The sequence below is a fragment of the Trachurus japonicus genome, chromosome 6, assembly GCF_045865225.1.
Source record: "Trachurus japonicus isolate A0001 chromosome 6, Traja_1.0".
NCBI lineage: Eukaryota > Metazoa > Chordata > Actinopteri > Carangiformes > Carangidae > Trachurus > Trachurus japonicus.
The window spans coordinates 38,525,380-38,539,714 of record NC_140912.1 but is presented as its reverse complement, the minus strand read 5'-3'; the positions used below and the strand labels follow the sequence as shown (position 1 = coordinate 38,539,714).

Genomic DNA, 14,335 nt, shown 5'->3' with positions numbered 1-14,335 from the left:
GTGTGTGTGTGTGTGTTTTATTTTGAAGGGTTGATCCCTGAGAAGATCTAAAAACTGTCTCAGTGTAGTTTTTCCATCTGCAGCTCTTATAGTAACAACAGGTCGGTGTCGGCCAATCAGAGCACAGGAGGCTCTGAGGCCTCTCTTCTGATTGGCTGACTGTTTTCTGACTGATCCAATAAAAAACAGAGCAGATTTCAGAATAAAACGCTCAGAGAAACTAAATCCTGCAGGTTGTTGTTGGATGGTGGGTCCAGGTGGGGGGTGAGGGGGCGGGGCTTGGTGGTTGTGACATCACAAAGTGACAGGAAGTCCCGACGACTGGTTTTAAATCTCCGCTGATTTCAGTTTCGTGTTTGCTCACCTGAATTGGCGGCCATCTTGAATTTTGGGGTAAATATTTAGCTGCGTTTGAAATCACCTGGATGTAGTCCTCTATATCTGCCTTTTTCCAAACGTCAACAACGTAGCCTGTTTTGCCGGTTTTGCTCTTCCGGTGGAATTTTATGTTTCCGTTTCCATGGTTTCAGTAGTCGTGTAAAACGCATGGATCATCACAGCAGCTTTTAACAGTGGATATCACACAGACTGACATCCGTGTTAAAAGCCAGCGTTAATAGATCCATGCGTTTACCGCAACTATGACAACGACTGAAAACCATGGAAACGGAAACGTTGGAAGCTGGTTTTGACCATATAGATGACGTTCGGAAACTTGGGGATTGACCCCTTCACGGCCGACGTCACTGTGATGTCACAACGTTGGCTGGAGACAAAACAGCTGACCCAGGGTCTGTTTAGAGACTACGTCTACCTACCGGACAGGTTTTAAATTCATTTAGAACAAATGTTCTGCTCAGCAAAGATGGAAAATATATAATAGGTTCTGTTTAAAAGAGTCGGATCCAGAGCAGCCTTCATTTACAAGTTTAATCTACACCAATAGAATGAATCTCCTTGTTGTTTACAACTACTTCCTGGTAGAAAACCAGCATGAGAACAATAGTGACAGACGAGAGTTTCTCTATATTTATCTACTTTTTCATGTCACTATATCACCGTTTAGACTAATCTGATGTTTGTAAAGTCTATAAAACCAATGATTGGACAAACATTACTATTTCTGTGTGCACATTTTTGTAATTAGTCATGGTTATCATAGATTAGCCGGGCTAACGGTTAGCTACCTGTTTAACTTTAATAACTCAGTGACTCAATAAACGCTCCATGAAAAAATATTTTCTCCAGCGGATATCTGAGTTCCAACATGACTGAGCTAACTGGAGTAGTTTCATGTCGTGTCCCACAACGGGAGGGTTTTAACAGCTGACGTCCTGCTGTTAGCTTAGCTGCTGCTGTTAGCTTAGCTACCGTTAGCTTAGCTACCGTTAGCTGTCCCTGTCAGCTGAGCCACTGATGCTTTCTAGACACTGTGATTCCCCCAAACTGAATAAATACAACACATAGCAACACAAAACACACACACAGAAATAGTAATGTTTCTTCAATCATTTCAGATTTGTCTAAACGGTGATAGGGCCTGAAAAATATGATATATAGCTAAACTCTGGTTCGTTACTATTGATCTCATTCACATTACAGCTGGTTTTCTACCAGGAAGTAGAATGTAAACAACAAGGTGATTCAGTCTATTAAACTTCTTGTAAATAAAGGTGTACTCCGCCCACATACTGTAACGTTATAGCCCCCGGCTCTCTCCTTGTGTCAGTCCGAGTTCTCAACGGACCGAACAACACGACCGGACGTGGCGGGGTGGACCACGGGCTTCTCTTTTCTTTCTTTTCTTTTTTTTGCTGCAGTCCGGCAGAGAATGAATGCTCGTGACGTGAGTCCGTGGCCGCATCGGGTCCAGGCTTCCACACCTGCGGATCGGACCGGGTCGGGTCGGGTCTTAGAGAACTGTAGCAGGACTGAAGCAGCTTAGAAACTGCTCAAAAAGAACAGTGTTAAAAAAATGCTGAATCCTGGAGCATCCAAGGGGGCAGTTGTCGTTCTGAGAAGTGAAGCTCACTTCCGCGTTCAAAAAGCTGCAATCCCCTGGGCTGTCGCTGGGGGCTGGCTCCAGAAGGGAGCAACTCCAATTGAGCCCCATGTTAAAATAGCCGATTTTACAGCTTTAAAAAACATATTTACAGCCTGGTACATTTCATTTTTTTGGTCTCAACCGATAGTTTCTACCCCCGCACACACTCTGAGGGGGGTGAATTTTTACTGTTATTAGGTTTAAAGTTCTGGCCAATTAGGGCGCAGAACCGTTGAGTGACAGGTCCGGTGACCGCTGCTACGAGGCCAGTGGGCGGGCTCTCGGCCGGCCAACGGCCGCACCGCTCCAAATATGGCAAGTAGAATCCAACATGGCGCAGCTCAAACCCCCGTAGTAGCGGCACAAAACAGACTCCCCCAAACCAATGGGTGACGTCACGGACGCTACGTCCATTCTTTTTACAGTCTATGGGAGCATCTCTGGTGCCAATGTGAGATCTCTCTCTACCGGCCCAAAGCCCTGAGCTTAGATCTGTTTCTAACTCCAAACACTCCACCTTCTCCAGACTAAGGAATGCAACTAAACAACCTTGAATCTGAATCATTGACTTTGGGCTACCATAAACATACTGTAGATCAACGGAAGAGGGTCACCCTTATTAACCTAAGGGTTCAGCCTTTAGGCCAGACAAAACAATCATCAACTTTCCAACAGAGCAGATTCAGCTTCTAGGCAGCAGGATATGGAACCAAAAAAAGCACACACAAAGAAGAAGAACATTAGATAATTCAAGATATTAAAGTAAAAGAGTTCAGGTGGATACTACAAACTGTATCATGTACAGGATGTAGAGAACAGTGAGTGGATGAGTGAGTGGGTGACTCAGCTAGTTTGTGCTGATTCACCTCCACTCAGAACTAAAACAAAGATCTTTTTATAACCAGTGAAGAGGCGTCACTCTGTGTAAATGAAGTTTATATAGAGTGCCTAAGCAGAAGCAGGAAGTAACGTCACCATGGGACCTCAACTCTGAAAAAGTCTCCATACAAATGAACGGGAGTCAAAGTTTTATTTCGTGATCCGATCGAATTGCACCATGAGAAAACTCTCTGTCCTCTACCTGTTTAAAACACCACGTTTCATGAAGAGAAATCAGCAGTTTATCGTAAAACAGCAACAGAAGAATGTATTTAGTGTGAAGACGCTCTGCAGACTACAGATCTGATGTTTTTTATTTTTTTCAAAACTTTGTTTCACAATACAAAAACAGTTTTTCATGGTAAAATGCAATTAATAAAGCATTATACGCCAGGGGGAATTTATAAGTTTACAACAAAATTTTCAAGTTTTCACATATATTGATAGTCTTGATCGCTTTCTGGTCGTTTGAAAATTTGATGGAGGTTATGTATTGCTTGAGCTCACCGTTAAAAGCAGTAAAGGAAGGTTTTTTTTTAATGAACTTACATTTGTGAATATGACATTTTGCCATTAAAATGATAAAATACAGATCTGATGTCTCACAAAAAATACGTCACCAACTGACACGGGAAAGGGCGGCATTTGGTGACGTCACCTACGCGACTTGGAGTCTTTCTGGTTAAGGAGTTTTATTCTACAATAGTTTTACAACAAACTGCTGGTTTCTCTTCATGAAACGTGATGTTTTAAACAGGTAGAGGACAGAGTTTTTTTCTCATGGCGCAATTCAATCGGATCACGAAATAAAACTTTTAGTCCCGTTCTTTTCTATGGAGACTTTTTTCGAATTGAGTTCCCATGGCGACGTTACTTCCTGCTTCCGCTTCGGCTCTCTATATGGACCTGGGACCATATTATGTCCCATATGTTGTCTGATGTCTTGTTTGTCCTAATGCTGCTCTTTATGCTTTTTAAATTGCCCCTTGGGGACAAATAAAGTGATTGATTGATTGATTGATTGATTGATTGATTGATTGATTGATTGATTGATTGATTGATTGATTGATTGATTGATTGATTGATTGATTGATTGATTGATTGATTGATTGAGAACCTCATCAGACCCTGGTTGTCTCGTCTCCTCAGGGTGAAACCCCGCAGCAGCGAGCCGACCGGGCCAGAGACCAGGACCTGGCCGAGTATCTGGAGAACCGCCGACACCACCAGATGATCCAGAGAGACGACCACGAGACGGCCGTCTGACCTCTGACCCCTGACCCCTCTGACCCCTCACCTCCTCAGCTTCTATCCACCTTTTTCCCAACGTCTAAAACGTAGCCTGTTTTGCCGGTTTTTTTCTCTTCCGGTGGAATATTTATGTTTACGTTTCCATGGTTTCGGTAGTCGCGGTAAATGCATGGATGTATTTTTTTATTTTTTCCAATGAAAATGTGTAAAACGCATGGATCATCACAGCAGCTTTTAACAGTGGATATCACACAGACTGACATCCGTGTGTTAAAAGTCAGCGTTAATAGATCCATGCGTTTACCGCAACTATGACAACGACTGAAAACCATGGAAACGTAAACTTACAATTCCACCAAACCGGTAAAAACCGGCTTCTTCTGGTTTTGACCATAGATGACGTTGGGAAACTTGTGGATACCAGGGTCAAAGGTCGCGTTTACCTCCTCAGACCGAGTTAGCTCGTCCTGAGACTGATGACATCATGATTATCAGTTATTGGTTTGTAGAGTGATGACATCATGATTTGTATTGATTTTGTTCAAACTGCTTTAATTAACTGACCAGAGATCAGTGTTTTTTTTTCTTCTGTTTTGATTTGTTTTCTCCAAACTGAAGGAAACATGAAAGTCGATCCAAACTATACCACAAAGTGTTAGCGCTGAATGTTAGCGCTCGTAATGTTATAATGCTCTGAATATTAGTAGTCTGGAAATTAGCACTCTGAATGTTAGCACTGAACGCTTGCCTTCTGAATGTTAGCACTCTTAATGTTAGCCTTCAGAGGGTTAACACTAAACATTAGCACTCTGAATGTTAGCCAAGGACACTGAATGTTAACACACTGAATGCTAGCCTTCTGAATGCTGGCACTCTGAAAGTTAACATTCTGAATGTTACTCTTCTCCTGGCTGAAAGCTGCAGTCATATCTTAAGTGACTGAAGGAGATAGCAGTTGTATTTACTAATAGTTAGCAATCTGAATGTTAACACTGAACATTAACACTCTGAATGTTAGCGAAGGACACTGAATGCTAGCCTTCTGAATGTTAACACTGAATATTAACAATCTGAATGTTAACACACTGAATATTAACACTCTGAATGTTAGCATTCTAACTGTTAGCACTCTGAATTTCAACACTTTGATTATTAGCCTTGAATGTTAACTCTGAATGTTAACACTCTGAATGTTAGCGATCTGAAGGACACTGAATGTTAGCACTAAACATTAGCACTCTGAGTGTTAAGTTCGAATGTCAGTCCTCTGAATGTCAGTACTCTGAATGTTAGCACTGAACGCTAGCACTCTGAATGTTAACATTCTGAATGTTGCTCTTCTCCTGGCTGAAAGCTGCAGTCATATCTTAAGTGACTGAAGGAGATAGCAGTTGGTTGTATTTACTAATAGTTAGCGATCTGAATGTTAACACTGAACATTAACACTCTGAATGTTAGCGAAGGACACTGAATGTTAACACTGAATGCTAGCCTTCTGAATGTTAACACTGAATGTTACTCTTAATGTTAGCATTCTGAATGTTAACGCTGAATATTAACACTCTGAATGTTAACACACTGAATGTTAACACTCTGAATGTTAACACACCAATGTTAGCCTACTGAATATTAACACTCTGAATGTTAACACTGAATATTAACACTCTGACTGTTAGCACTCTGAATTTCAACACTTTGATTATTAGCCTTGAATGTTAACTCTGAATGTTAGCGATCTGAAGGACACTGAATGTTAGCCTTCTGAATGTTAGCACTCTTATTATTAGCCTACTGAATGTTAGCACTAAACTTTAGCACTCTGAGTGTTAAGTACGAATGTCAGTACTCTGAATGTTAGCACTGAACGCTAGCACTCTGAATGTTAGCCTTCTGAATGTTAGCACTCTTACTGTTAGTGCTCTGAACATTAATGCTCTGCATGTTAGCGCTCTGAACTTTAGCGCTCTGAGTGTTAGCGCTCTGTGTAAATGATGTGCTTGTGCAGACGTGAACGTTCACCCGTCTGCAGCTGGACGCGATGAAACGCGACGCTTTTGCAGCATCAGTTAGCGCGGCCGCTAAATTAAAACGTCTTCTCAGCTTCTAGCGAAGAAACAAGTGTTTGGATATTTAACGTAACACAGACGAGTTTAAATATTTAAGACTTTAGGTGTTTGTGTGTGTTACATGAAGCAGCAGCGTGACGTGTATCTGCATCGCTGAGACGAGCTGAAGCTGAAGCAGTCCGTCTGTACCGAGCTACAGAACCAGAAACTGGACCAGAACCGGTTGTAACTGTTGGTTTCATCATTTCTGAACAACCTGCAATAAAAGCAGCTTGACAGCAACTGAGACTGAGGCTGAATTATTCCACAGAAGATGAAGAAGACAACAACAATACACTTCACACTTAAGTTTCAGATTTAAGTTGAAGTTTTTATTCAAATCAATAGAAACAAACATTTTATCACTGATTCAAGAAATACAGGTTGAGGTGCGTGTGTGTGTGTGTGTGTGTGTTCTTGTACTTACTACGTTGTGAGGACTGGAACGAGTTTTTAACCAACAGAGTGAGGACATTTTTACCAAGTGAGGACATTTTGGCCGGTCCTCACTGTTTCCAAGGGCTGTTTGAGGGTTAAGACGTTAGGTTATAATTAGGTTTAAATTAGGTTTAGAGTAATGGTTAAGTTTAGGTTATAATTAGGTTTAAATGAGGTTTAGAGTAATGGTTAAGTTTAGGTTATAATTAGGTTTAAATTAGGTTTAGAGTAACGGTTAAGTTTAGGTTATAATTAGGTTTACAGTAATGGTTATGTTTAGGTTATAATTAGGTTTAGAGTAACGGTTAAGTTTAGGTTATAATTAGGTTTAAATTAGGTTTAGAGTGATGGTTAAGTTTAGGTTATAATTAGGTTTAAATTAGGTTTAGAGTAATGGTTAAGTTTAGGCATTTGTTTTGGATGGTTAAGGTTAGGGTACGGGGCTAGGGAATACATTATGTCAATGACATGTCCTCACAAAGATAGATTTACAAGGATGTGTGTGTGTGTGTGTGTGTGTGTGTGTGTGTGTGTGTGTGTGTGTGTGTGTGTGTGTGTGTGTGTTCTTGTACTTACTACGTTGTGAGGACCATCAAGAGTTTTTAACCAACAGACTGAGGACATTTTACCAAGTGAGGACATTTTGGCCGGTCCCTCACTTTTTCCAAGGGCTGTTTGAGGGTTAAGACGTTAGGTTATAATTAGGTTTAAGTTAGGTTAAGACTAATGGTTAAGGTTAGGCATTTGTTTTGGATGGTTAAGGTTATAGGGTTAGGGCCTAGGGAATACATTATGTCAATGACATGTCCTCACAAAGATAGCATTACAAGGATGTGTGTGTGTGTGTTGTGGTTGATCTGTTTTTAATTTGTTTTGTTTATTATGGATCCCCATTAGTCCTCAGGCCTACAATAAATTACAGGAAATAAAACAAAATAATAATATATAAAATATAATAATACAAATACAAAACAACTTTGACTTTTAAATAAAAATATAAGTTCTTTACTAATAATGGTCTCTTTTATTTTCTTTTTGAATCTCCATTTATTTTCAGTGTTGGTCGTATGTGGTGGGAGCCGATTCTATAGGCTATGTCACTGCTCTACATGACAGTTCTCCTATGTGCCTCAGTTCTTGGTAGAGGCAGAGTAAAATCAGTCTGGTTGCATAGCCAGGCCAAGCATTAGTAACAAATTATTAGGTTTTCCCACATGATAAATATTAAACAGAAATGCGACCAAACTATAAGTGAATCTTTGTTCTACTACAGCGCTCCATGTATCCGCTCTCCACTCCTCCTCCCAGAGCAGCGGACAGCGAGTCATGCTGCTCTATTCTGTGTGATTTCATTTCTCATTTCATTTCATTTCTTTATTTATTGAATTGGGACAGACTAGTGCACATTCATCATCACTGACGCATTAAGCATCAGTGTAAATGTGCCGGACTTAGCAGCCGCATGCAGTCCCAAGGCAGGTTTCTAAAAGACATAAACACAGAAGACTTTAAAACCTTGTGATGACAAGTCATACAATGTATATTGTAGTTTAGTATATTGAAACCCATCAAGTCTCTCTTCAAAAAGACAGTTAAGATTTTGGACAGGAAACCTCTTCATTTTCATTATGGTAATGTTTTTAAAAAGTTTAACATTCTTGACTTAGACAGTTATCAGATTTTTATGGATGTCTGTCTCATCTTCAAAGTTTTAAACGCACTTGCCCCACCACCACTGAATAAATTCACATGCACTCATATATCTTAAATACTGTTTAATCTGATGTCTGTTCCCGGGGCATGTATGGTATATTGTTCTTTAACTGGGTTAAAATTGTATGTTCTTATTTTGTTTGTCTGCGTCTGTTTTGCCTTGATATTGTCTGTCTGTGTTCTGTCTTGTAATTGTCCATTGTATGACTTGTCATCACAAGGTTTTAAAGTCTTCTGTGTGTATGTCTTGGGACTGCAGCTGCTAAGCTGCTCGTGTGCATGCGTATGAATGATCATGGTGGTGGTCGGAGGGGCCGTTTGGCGCGAAATGGCAGCCACGCTTCCGTCAGTCTGCCCCAGGGCGGCTGTGGCTACACACGTAGTTTACCACCACCGGTGTGAATGTGTATGAATGAATAATGGTTACTGTACGCGCTTTGGGTATCGGGTAACGGTAGAAAAAGCGCTATATAAATGTAATCCATTATTTATTATTATTAAGTCCGGCACATTGACACTGATGCTTAATCAGGGCTCGACAGTGCGACAGTTTTGCTCGCATTTGCGAGTTGATAATAGCCCGTGCGAATAAAAAATTGCATTCAGTCGCATCAGTGCGACTCGGACAGAAACTGCATGCACCGCTTTGCATGCTGTTTAACGTGAGCAGTATCCCCCCCGCCCCGCCCCCCCCCTGCCTGTTTGGTGATTTTGGCCGCCGCATTGATTAAAGCTTGTGTACATCGGGGCCGTTCAGATGTAACGTCTTTTCCGCACATTACTTTCAAGGTAGACGCGCGTCATGCACGCCAAGGCGACACCGTAGCAGCGCACATTCGGTGCGAAGCGCTTTTTTTCCGTGCACGTTCGACCTGCTTCTTCCTCCGGTACACGGTCTCTGGCAAAAATGTTTGGTGTTTTTACTGTTCTCAAATGTAAAAATGGGTCATGTTGGACCCTCAGCATTATTTAAGGCTTAAACAGCCTGCTACAACATTTTTCATTGTGCTCCTAAAAAATCTTAGTGTAGAGCCCTGTATGTAATGTTCAGCTTTTTATACTGAGGGAAATATAGGTTCACTGCTCATCAATACCCCCACCCCTGGGCCACATGCACACACATACAGCGTAAAACTAAAAACTAATATTGGTTGTAATAAATATTCTATTTTCTCACACATATTTGCATTGTTTGTCTTTCCTGATTTTTGTTAAGGCAAAGAGCCAGTTATAACATTAAAAATCAGTCTACAGGGTTAGGATTATAGGCTAAATCTACTTTATTTGTTTGAAAATGATATTTTCACCAAAACTACAAAATTTTTATTGTGCTACTAAAAAATGTTGTGTGCTACTAAATTTTTCAGCATGGTAGCACAGTGCTACTTGGAAAAAAGCTTAGCGTCAAGCCCTGTTAATGCGTCAGTGTTGATGAATGTGCACTAGTCTGTCCCAATTCAATAAATAAAGAAATTAAATGAAATGAAATGGACAATATAAAGGCAAAACAGGGTAGCACTACATAATACGGCCCGCGACTTACAGCGTACCTACCGCTCTCTTGCCGCGTAGGTTGCCGCTTATTTCACACAAGTACTGAGTAACTGCAGCTCACTTTCCCCCTTGTTTCCCCCGTGCATTTACAGTGTAACTAGGCTGCGTCTTAGCGCGTAACTTACATCCTGCTTCACACCAACTTCCACAGAAGTACAGGGTAACTCTCGCTGTTTTACAGTATAACTAGGCTGCGTCTTGGCACGTAACTCCTGTCCTACTTTACACCAAATTACACAGTAACTCTCGCTCACTCCGCCACTAATTACCCCACATTTTACAGTATAACTAGGTTGTGTCTTAGAGCGTAACTCCCGTACAATTACGTCCTACTTTCCCCGGACTTACAGTGTAACTCCTGCCAGGCACATTAGAAATTAAATAGTCTACTGTACAATATGAGCACAGTTGCAATCCATGTTTTCCAAAAGTGTCAGCAGCGACATTTCACCTCTATTTCAGAGATTTATTATTCATTATTTAATTGTATGGTTTGGAATAGGTGAGAAATGGGTATAGAGTGTGGACATTTTCCAATACAGTAACAGGCTGGCTGGTAGCAAACTTACCTCTCTAAAATGCACATCTATGAAAGTCTATTTCTGTCATCCAAGGGCAAAACACAAACTATACAGTAATACATCCACAATAATAAGTCATTCGGAGAGTTAGAAAATGTTTTTATTATTTATTAACCAGAAAACACATGACACATCCACATCCATGATCATTCATAAACTTTAAGTACAGTAAGTACCCTACTGTAAGTGAGCACTGTTACCCCTCCTTAGTCTGCACCTATACAGTAGCTGTCATGCACCTACACACTACTTGTCTTAGAGTTACCCAGTAAGTAGAGGGTAACGGGCTGTATTATAAAGTAATGGCTGTTACTCCCTCCTTACGCTGCACCTATACAGTAGCTGTCATGCACCTACACACTACTTGTCTTAGAGTTACCCAGTAAGTAGAGGGTAACGGGCTGTATTATAAAGTAATGGCTGTTACTCCCTCCTTACGCTGCACCTACACAGTAGCTGTCATGCACCTACACACTACTTGTCTTAGAGTTACCCAGTAAGTAGAGGGTAACGGGCTGTATTATAAAGTAATGGCTGTTACTCCTTCCTTACGCTGCACCTATACAGTAGCTGTCATGCACCTACACTGTACTTGTCTTAGAGTTACCCAGTAAGTAGAGGGTAACGGGCTGTATTATAAAGTAATGGCTGTTACTCCCTCCTTACGCTGCACCTATACAGTAGCTGTCATGCACCTACACACTACTTGTCTTAGAGTTACCCAGTAAGTAGAGGGTAACGGGCTGTATTATAAAGTAATGGCTGTTACTCCCTCCTTACGCTGCACCTATACAGTAGCTGTCATGCACCTACACACTACTTGTCTTAGAGTTACCCAGTAAGTAGAGGGTAACGGGCTGTATTATAAAGTAATGGCTGTTACTCCCTCCTTAGTCTGCACCTATACAGTAGCTGTCATGCACCTACACTGTACTTGTCTTAGAGTTACCCAGTAAGTAGAGGGTAACGGGCTGTATTATAAAGTAATGGCTGTTACTCCCTCCTTACGCTGCACCTATACAGTAGCTGTCATGCACCTACACACTACTTGTCTTAGAGTTACCCAGTAAGTAGAGGGTAACGGGCTGTATTATAAAGTAATGGCTGTTACTCCCTCCTTAGTCTGCACCTATACAGTAGCTGTCATGCACCTACACTGTACTTGTCTTAGAGTTACCCAGTAACTAGAGGGTAACGGGCTGTATTATAAAGTATTCTTTGTTATTCCCTCCTTAGAGTGCAAATACACTGTAATTGTCCTGCAACTACAATGTAGTTGTCCCGGAGTTACCCAGTACCTACAAAGTAGCGGGCTGTATTATAAAGTATTCTTTGTTATTCCCTCCTTAGTGTGCAAATACACTGTAATTGTCCTGCAACTACACTGTAGTTGTCCTGGAGTTACCCAGTACCTTCTACTGCAGCTGTAACTACTGTCTAAGTAGAACCAGTAAGTTAGAACACAGTTTATTTCATGAGATAACATCATCTGAAAGTACAGTAATACAAAGACAAAACTAACTGAAGTGTCCCTGACATCATAAAATAACAGATTTCTACTGGCTTTTGTTATTTACATTAAAGTTCAGTTTTGTTCCTTCTGTTATAAACTGTTTCATTTAGTTTTGATCCATCTGTCTGGTCCTTCTAGGTCTAAAATAGTCAGTCAAGTCAGTTTCATTTGACAAAATGTACTTTCTAAGTTAGAAGAGTCAAGTTGAAAAGATTGTTGTGATACTACTATCACACCGGAGTGTGACACTCAGTAATGGAGAATGGATGGGCTCCTCCATAAAAGGTGATCTTGATCTTGATCCAGCTCCTTGGGTCAAGGCAGAGATCAGGGTCATGGGTGGCGTGCCATTTCCCTCGTCAGGCACCATTTTCATGGCATCTCAAAAACCTCACCTGTGTAGAAACATAATTATATATTGTATCATCAACTTCATCACATAAATGCATCACTGTAAAACAAAGTGAGAAAATTAATAACTTTGAACGGTACAGTTTTTCTCATCATGGAATACTTAATCCCGGTTTTACCTTTCACATCATAAATCATTAGCCTTTTAAACCATAACTTGTGATTTTTTAGCATATTAATCAATTACAAATTATACATATTTTTTTCTTTAACTATTGAGTAAATATTTTAACCATTTAAAAATCTTCAATTTTACAAAATCAATGCTATGACCATACTGTTTCACAACTGTAGGCTGCACCAGTACATTATTGTTACTCTTGACTGTATTCATCATACCATTCATTACCAACAGTAACGTTAGCTAATGGAGCTAATGTGGACAGTACTAACACAAATACAGTTCCCGGTTAGCTGGTGCAGGGGAAAACACACACTATTATCTTTAGCACAAGCTAACATTGCTAGCTGCGTTAGCATAGCTACTTAACTCACCAAGAGGTTGATAACGCGGTCAAACTGCCGTCGCACAGGTCCTCGGTTCATCCCTCTCGTCTCCCGGGGTGTTTGCTCTGTGTTTATATCAACATATCACATCGTAGACATTGCATAATTTCCCTCATTTCTCCACTTCGTCTCCTCCTGTCGTCCCTGCAGGTGTGTCAACAAGCTCCGTCCTCGCTGTGAGGTGGGACTTTCTACCTTCTCAACAGGCAACCAATGGCAAGTGAGCAGCTTCTGGTCTGACCAATGACAGATGGTCAAATCTGAGAGACTGTGATAGTCAAATAGGATGAAATAAGTCGTCAATCACAGTCACTCACCTTTGACCATCTGTCATTGGTCAGACCAGAAGCAGCTCACTTGTCATTGGTTGCCTGTTGAGAAGGTAGAAAGTCCCACCTCACAGCGAGGACGGAGCTTGTTGACACAGCCAGGGACGACAGGAGGAGACGAAGTGGAGAAATGAGGGAAATTATGCAATGTCTACGATGTGATATGTTGATATAAACACAGAGCAAACACCCCGGGAGACGAGAGGGATGAACCGAGGACCTGTGCGACGGCAGTTTGACCGCGTTATCAACCTCTTGGTGAGTTAAGTAGCTATGCTAACGCAGCTAGCAATGTTAGCTTGTGCTAAAGATAATAGTGTGTGTTTTCCCCTGAACCACGCTAACCCGGGAACTGTATTTGTGTTAGTAGCTACTGTCCACATTAGCTCCATTAGCTAACGTTACTGTTGGTAATGACTGGTATGATGAATACAGTCAAGAGTAACAATAATGTACTGGTGCAGCCTACAGTTGTGAAACAGTATGGTCATAGCATTGATTTTGTAAAATTGAAGATTTTTAAATGGTTAAAATATTTACTCAATAGTTAAAGAAAAAAATATGTATAATTTGTAATTGATTAATATGCTTAAAAATCACAAGTTATGGTTTAAAAGGCTAATGATTTATGATGTGAAAGGTAAAACCGGGATTAAGTATTCCATGATGAGAAAAACTGTACCGTTCAAAGTTATTAATTTTCTCACTTTGTTTTACAGTGATGCATTTATGTGATGAAGTTGATGATACAATATATAATTATGTTTCTACACAGGTGAGGTTTTTGAGATGCCATGAAAATGGTACCTGACGAGGGAGATGGCACGCCACCCATGACCCTGATCTCTGCCTTGACCCAAGGAGCTGGATCAAGATCAAGATCACCTTTTATGGAGGAGCCCATCCATTCTCCATTACTGAGTGTCACACTCCGGTGTGATAGTAGTATCACAACAATCTTTTCCACTTGACTCTTCTAACTTAGAAAGTACATTTTGTCAAATGAAACT

General features: G+C 40.8%; 1 protein-coding gene across 1 annotated transcript in view; it reads left to right on the top strand.

Annotated features, from left to right (window-relative positions):
- dgkzb (diacylglycerol kinase, zeta b) overlaps positions 1-4,208 on the top strand; it is a 37,459-nt gene extending 33,251 nt beyond the window's left edge. The window contains exon 32 of the mRNA XM_085780326.1: positions 4,073-4,208. Coding sequence (XP_085636452.1) covers positions 4,073-4,189 — 117 coding nt within the window. The 3' untranslated portion in view covers positions 4,190-4,208. The remainder of the gene's footprint in view (positions 1-4,072) is intronic.
- Positions 4,209-14,335: the final 10,127 nt, after the last annotated feature.